Source organism: Daucus carota, chromosome 8 (genome assembly GCF_001625215.2).
Source record: "Daucus carota subsp. sativus chromosome 8, DH1 v3.0, whole genome shotgun sequence".
NCBI classification, from domain to species: Eukaryota; Viridiplantae; Streptophyta; class Magnoliopsida; order Apiales; family Apiaceae; genus Daucus; species Daucus carota.
The window spans coordinates 2,343,175-2,350,065 of NC_030388.2; the positions used below are offsets into that span (position 1 = coordinate 2,343,175).

Genomic DNA, 6,891 nt, shown 5'->3' on the forward strand with positions numbered 1-6,891 from the left:
GTATTTTATGCCAGGCCACCACAACGTAAGAGTCCAATTCGGATTCTATCGGGTTCAAGCCCAATATCTCTCCTCTCTCAACGGCGTAACCCTAGATCTCGCCGGATCGCCGATTCCGATCGTTTTTCGGGTTTTCAACGGCGACTCAGCTCGTTCTCGTGGTGGATCTTTTCGGATCGGCGATTCTCAAGGTTGTTTAAAAACCCTAGCCTTTTCAATTCAGTTCTTGTTCGTGTGAATTGTGATGAGTATATGCAGTTGTGTGTGTAATTTTTGTTGCAAATGGAGTTTTGTCTTTGATTTATGGGTAAAGTTTGGATCTTTAAGCTTTATATGTGAATCTTGATGGTGCATTATGAATTTGTGTTTGTTAATTGTTCTTGATTGTTTTGAATTTTCATTTATTTCTTGGAGTTAAAATTGATGAAAATTAATACATCTGGTCTTTGGGGCGTTGACTTTAAGCCCAATTTGTGTCTAAAGTCTGTTTTAACCTTTAGATACTGAGCCTACTGGGCTTTGTAATATTACATCATCTGTGTGTCAGTGCTCTGCTCAGTTGTGCAGCTTGTGCTATATTGGTGTTTCAGAACAAAGACTTAGGGCCGTTTGACTTAGTTTAAAAAAAGTGACTTATTAGTTAGAGTAAAGAAGAGGATTACAAGTGACAAATGAACTTGACTTATAAGTTATTAAAAGATTGGATAACTTTACTTATAAGTCAGTTGAGCATTTGGTAATTTAAATTCATAAACTTTTTAAAAAATTATTAAAATACAAGAAATTTTATTAATAAATAAAATTTATTACATATTACAAATTTAAAAACTTCATAATAAAATGCAAATCACTAAAAAAGGTCAAAAAAAGCTAGCAATTTTGACTTCCAGCTTTTGGCTTAAAAAACCCAAAAGAAGCAAATCTGCTTCTTTTGCCAAACAGTACGTAAAGAGTAGAACAACTTAAAGTGCTGAAAGAAGCTTAGAAGCACTTTAAAGAAGCTCCGCAAGACAGCCCCTTTTTAAGAGTATATAGGCATGAACCAAAGCCTGTAAATACTGTACTACAGATTATTCCTCTGTTTGCTTGTTATAGTATAGTATAGATAGTACAGATTACCAAATCTGTAAATCAATACTTGTAAAATTGGTTGTCACCACTCACCTCACCAGCAGTGTTTAAATAGGAAATAAATTGCTGCCGTTTGAAAAAATAACGGATATAGTACCAAAGCCAGAGAGAAAGAGAGATGCAGCAGAGGAAAACAGGGAATGGAAGGCCATCTGGCACCGACGGCTCTGATTTCTCTTACCGGATGGTCGTCGATTCTAGTATGCTTCTTTCAATATTCTCTTATTAATCTTTATTTTTTTTATTTCGCTCTTTATATATTGCATAATTAGGGTTCTTAATACATCAATGCTGTATTCTTATTCTATCATGCTTATTTTAATAATAGGATACACAAAGGTAGCGAAAGCAAAGTCTCGTCTCTCTTTCTTCATATTCTCTCAGGTAATCCTTTCCTAATTTGGTGAACTGTATTATAATTTCGATATTTTCGGGGTTCAATGTTATTGAGAAATTAGATAATTAACTATCTATTGATTAAAGAAACTGTTGTTGTTTGTAGAGTATAGTGTTCTGTCTCCTGTTTTAAGAATTTTTTTTTAGTACTATTTCTCGCTTGCATGCATTCGTGTTCTGTGCTTTCACTTGGCGTAATTACGTTTGTCATTGTATGTTAGGCTGTTGTTCAGTTGTTTGGAGCATTGCTAGTATTCTATTCATATTCGAAAGATGGGAGTACTGATCAGCTAGTTGTGTCAGTATCAGCCACTGCAATTTCTTTCTTTTCTTTGCTATTCGGGGAATTAGGTAATTCCTAAAGCTTAGATGACGTTTTCATGTTTGGTTAAAGTGTTTATGCTTAATGTTACTTTGGGTCTTTTTGGTCAAGGACGAAAGCGGAGTCGGGTAAACATGTTAAAGTTTTACATCGTGTCCTCGTCGCTGGGAATGTTGCTTTCAATTGGTAGTGTTCTCAAGAGCAATGTTTTACAAGAGGTATGATAATATATAGTCATGTTTACTGTTTGTTATTGACTTTTAGGGACTGGTGACTCCTATAGTCCTAATTAATTTTTGCCCATTGTTTCGTCATCTTTAGTCTTATGCATTGTAATATCCCTCTCAATCTTATTGAAAACGTCATATGAATGTACTAATTAGCATGATTAGTTATATTTCTAAGCGAGTGCAACCTATATGGTTTATTTACCACCAAACACATGCATGGACAGAGTGTTGGACAAGGTAATGGCCTTAAGTCATGGAGACATAATATCTTAAACTTAATTAGGTTCATCTTTTTCCATATTTATGAATTTGTATTACAGTATATAAACTTTGATACCATTTGGTTCAAAAATACGGTCAAAAGTTGCACATGAGGTCGCAATGCTGGTTCTTTTCAGGTTGCAACAGTTACATATATGGTTGCACCATATTTTTTTCTTAAAATTAATTTATAACTTGGTTATTTTGAAAAAAAGCCCTTATTATTTTCTTACACTTACTAGGCCAAAAAAAAAAAAAATCATTTCTATCACAAGTGTGCGATTATTCAATTGCCTCACTGCTCCTAATCGACTGTATCCCAAACAGAAGACCGCCTCACGATTCCTCCCTCCCAATTTATGGATTGATTATCAGGAGTATAATAGAAATGTTATGTATAGCCTCTAAAACATAATCGTAGCTGTCAAGGGACATCTTATGGATACAATGACCTTTATTGGAATACTGCTCCAACACTCCATATAAGAATCATTCTGGAGAATTAAGAAATGGAGGGCTCCCTTCCTATGATTTGAAGGTCTCATGAGGTGCAGAACAATGAAATGACTAATTAAGCCAGTCCACTTCTATAAATTCATTTTTATAATTAAGATAGTCATGGAGAAGCGCATTCGCTAATTAATCAGTAGTAATGTTCTTTGGCCTGGTATTCTGTGTGATTAAGTTCATTTCCAAGAAACAAGGGTATTGGATAAGTCCCATGATTCTTCTCCAGTTCTATTGTAGAAAACAGCATGTTCTCATTATATTTATTGACTTATGTGTGAAACTAAGATATCTTTTGTTGATTATATTTTGTTCCTCTGCAATCTTTGTTTATGCTACTATAAGCTGCAAGCCAATAAGTATTTGGGAACATTTGTAAAGGTTTTCTTTTGTATGCTATCTTGTATAGTAATTATGATTATACCATTTTGACCTAATCTACATGGAGATGGGAGTCCTACAAGTGCCCTTGGAACAATTTTAAGAAGCTCACTTGGGAGACAACACATCCGCCCCTGGCAAAAAAACCACCATATTATAAAACCATGATATTATTGATCAATGTCCTCCCTAAGATGCATGGCAAAAGAACATATATAAGATGTGATAGCTAATTTTTAGTCAATAATTTCAACAGATTGTCCAAGATTCCACTGTCTGGGAAGCAAAGAAATTTGAACTTATCAGTGTTGGTGATGTCTTAGTAGGTGAGTTCCAAATTTTCTTACAACAAATTACATTGTATAACAGAAGTCTTGAAAGTTTCTTGTCGATTAACGCCTTCACTCCAATTAATCAGGTTTGCTGGTACAGATATTGTCTATCAGCACAACGGCATCTTTAATCAGTAATATGTCTCCTCCTAAGAGAGCTTCTTAAGGATTGTCATAACCTTATTCACTTCAAATTTGTCACCAGGCTATACAAAACAGTTGCTTCTGTTCCGCTAATGTATAGCAAATGTATAAAGTAGGGGAGGGAGAAAGGAAAGTAGGTAAAGTGGTGTAATCGATTGATATTCAATGTATTACGGTGAGTATAGCAGAGAGAAAAGTAATGGATGTAGTTGATTTCTATATTATAAAATTTTATTATTTTTGATAAGTTTTGAAATGCAAATAATTGGAATGGTCGTTCAGAAAAAACAGTGTAAAGGAAATGGTTAGGACTCTGTTGGAGTTGTGTTTTGTGTCATATTCTTTATTATAATAGTTTAGGACATCGATGCTCTTAGTGGTAGGTGACCTCCACCAATAATTATTACAATGATTGGCTTCAAAATTATGTAAAAAAGAATAGTTTATACTTTTAATTGAGTTATTAAAATATTAAATAAAATAATTATATATGAAGAAATAATGATGCGATAATTATAATCGAAAAATGCGTTCAACTAAAATGATTTCCTTGAGAGAATTATGACCGGAATGTTATAATTTTTATACATTTTTTTTTAATTATATGCGAGTCCAGATAGTTTTTATCTCTGCCATCAAAGATACATCTTTCTTTCCACAAATTGCAAAACTTCAATATCGTTATCTATCGAGTATATAAAATAAAAGTAATAGCACATCAACAAAGTATTTAGCAGATACTGTAACCAATATGAAATTATTTATTCCATATCTTATCATTGAACACAGATGTATCATTGGAGGCCATTGCATGAGGCCTATAAAGTATTTAAACCTTTTCTAGATACAAAGTTTAGTTTCTTTTAATATAAATGTACAATTTTAGATTCTCTGTCATATTAGTATTACAGTACGCCGGCCCCGGCTAGAACCACACGAGTCCAGTTTTGTAAGAAAAATCGAAAATAATTTATAAGATAATTAATACTTCTTCCGTTCCGATTTATATTTGCATTTTTAAGAGTAAAATTTATTTCAGTTTAGTTGTTTACTCCAACTTTCAATATAAAATTATATTTTCAAAATTAATTTTACTACTTATATATGTTGTTTATACTCGAATCTCATAGATCATAGTTTCGCTTAGGAGAAAACCTCTATTAATAAGGACCGTTAAATTTTATTAATTTAACTTGTTTTCTAATTAATCAAAATTAAATATGTGTTCTTGTTATTTTTATTATGTTTTGATAAAAAATTATAATTTAAATATAAATCTCTTAAGAATGATTAGTTTATAGATTATTAATTTATCGAGATTTTTCTATATTTTAAACTCAAAGTTGGTCTTAACTTAAGAAAAATAAATTTATAAATTTTCATCTCATATTAATATTGATACACCAGAGTTGAAATATTTATATTAGTAATCAAATTTATTATTATCTTTATCTCCCTCTGACTTTCAAGATCCTTTGAATGATCAATAATAAGCACTCAATTAGTAGTGTTCATTCTTTTTGTAAATCAATTAAGGCCGAATAATTTTATAAATTCCATTCCCATTAACCATCTTTTAGGAAAGAAAAGTAACCAAGAGGGATTGGTGGAACATATATTTAACTTTTTTCTTGGCTAATTAACATATATTCAACCTCGATAATCTGCATCTAAATAATTAGAATGTCAGATGCATGAATTACATAAGTAATTAAAAAAGATTATAATCTAAACGCTGTACGGAACATGTGCGAGAAAACATGCATTTTCCATATCGTTTAGCGAGAAAGTTGTCAAGAAACCAGTTATTCTAAAACCTCAAGGTGTTAGAGAATGGCCCTTTCCAGGATCTTATATTCTAACATTCTCCCTCACTCGAGAGCCCATTTATGGGTCGAAGAGTGGATCACGAGCGCTCATCTTTGGAGCATTAATTTGCCCACGATAAATTGTGAGAATATTGGGGGTGGCAGGGATCGAACCCGAATCCTCTGCCGCCTGAGCTCTGATACCCATTCTCTAACAAAAGTCTTGATCACGGAATTTGTTTGATCTTCGAATTATAAACTTCATTCTCTCTGTAAGCAGTAAGTATCGAACACGGGGGCTCAGTAATGTGTCGGTGTTATAAAAAGCATCAACGAGATTTAATTAACAATTTTGTAAGATAAAATATAAGATAAAATATAAGATACTCTCACGTCTCTTTTAGTTGTTATATTTCTATTTTTATTGGTTTAATAAATTATTTTTAAAAAACTAAAAATTACATATTAAAGTAGATTAACATCAGTTGTTTTCGGCGACATATTTTTTTTTTCTAATTTTATCAATTAATAAAATTTTAATAAATTTCAGTTAAACTTTGTCAATTTGACTGGTTATACGTCGAATGTGACAACTAAACACAGAAAGAGGAAATAATAATTAATTGGTTGTTTTAGAAAATGTGGTTTCTTGTATATAACTTTAGGTGGTGAAAAATGAAATTTTAAATTAGCATTTATTTGATGGAAAGAAACGAGAAAAAAAATGCAGTAAGTTTTACTTTTTTCTATTCAGGCCTTTTCGTATTATATAAGAGATCGAAAAGATGTCTACAATTTTAGTCTTGACGTATATAATTTTTTTGTATTCGTCATTTAGCATTTATTTTGATGTAATGAAATAAGGAATGAATGAAGTAAATTTTTTTTGTATTTTTATTTTGTAACTTGAAACATATATAATTTTTCTTACGAGCATAGATTTTTTTTTATTTGCCATCTAGTATTTATCAAATTTACAAAATCATCTCGAATGATCCATATTTGTACGGATTTGTAATCTATAAATATAAAATCAGGTTAAAAAACAGACCCAAAAAGTCTTGTATCATATAAAATGTCCTCGTACTCTTTTTTACATAAAATAAAAACAGTTTTATTAACCAGAATATACAGTCTGGAACAAACTCCAACTGACGATACAATCAGGTTGGAAAACAAATAACATTTATATCCTGATCGTTTAACATATAGAATTTAAAAATTCTTAAAACTAAAAATGAAATCAAAGATATTTCACGATCTAAATCACACCAACATCACATAAAGCAGCAACATCACGATTAACCTTAACATATAGAATTTAAAAATTCTTAAAACTAAAAATGAAATCAAAGATATTTCACGATCTAATTCACACC

General features: G+C 31.3%; 1 protein-coding gene across 3 annotated transcripts; it reads left to right on the forward strand.

The window, feature by feature from the left end:
• Nucleotides 1-4,018, forward strand: LOC108197826 (uncharacterized). 3 transcript variants are annotated; one of them, XM_064082422.1, is made up of 8 exons: nucleotides 2-191; nucleotides 1,187-1,331; nucleotides 1,460-1,515; nucleotides 1,749-1,878; nucleotides 1,961-2,067; nucleotides 3,485-3,554; nucleotides 3,647-3,741; nucleotides 3,864-4,018. In XM_064082422.1, exons 2-7 carry the CDS (start codon nucleotides 1,250-1,252, stop codon nucleotides 3,724-3,726), a joined length of 525 nt encoding a protein of 174 aa, XP_063938492.1. In that variant the 5' UTR covers nucleotides 2-191; nucleotides 1,187-1,249; the 3' UTR covers nucleotides 3,727-3,741; nucleotides 3,864-4,018. The 3 variants fall into 3 exon arrangements, with proteins under 3 accessions (XP_017221025.1, XP_063938492.1, XP_017221024.1); XM_017365536.2 differs by having other exon boundaries at nucleotides 1-191; nucleotides 1,176-1,331; nucleotides 3,647-4,018; XM_017365535.2 differs by having other exon boundaries at nucleotides 4-191; nucleotides 3,647-4,018.
• Nucleotides 4,019-6,891: the final 2,873 nt, after the last annotated feature.

Bases quoted from the DNA above. Each gene is read 5' to 3' on its own strand.
- LOC108197826 (XM_017365536.2), top strand. From the start codon at position 1,250: ATGCAGCAGAGGAAAACAGGGAATGGAAGGCCATCTGGCACCGACGGC. The intron at 1,516-1,748 runs GTAATCCTTTCC...ATTGTATGTTAG, and splicing joins CTTTCTTCATATTCTCTCAG to GCTGTTGTTCAGTTGTTTGG. The intron at 2,068-3,484 runs GTATGATAATAT...TAATTTCAACAG, and splicing joins AGAGCAATGTTTTACAAGAG to ATTGTCCAAGATTCCACTGT.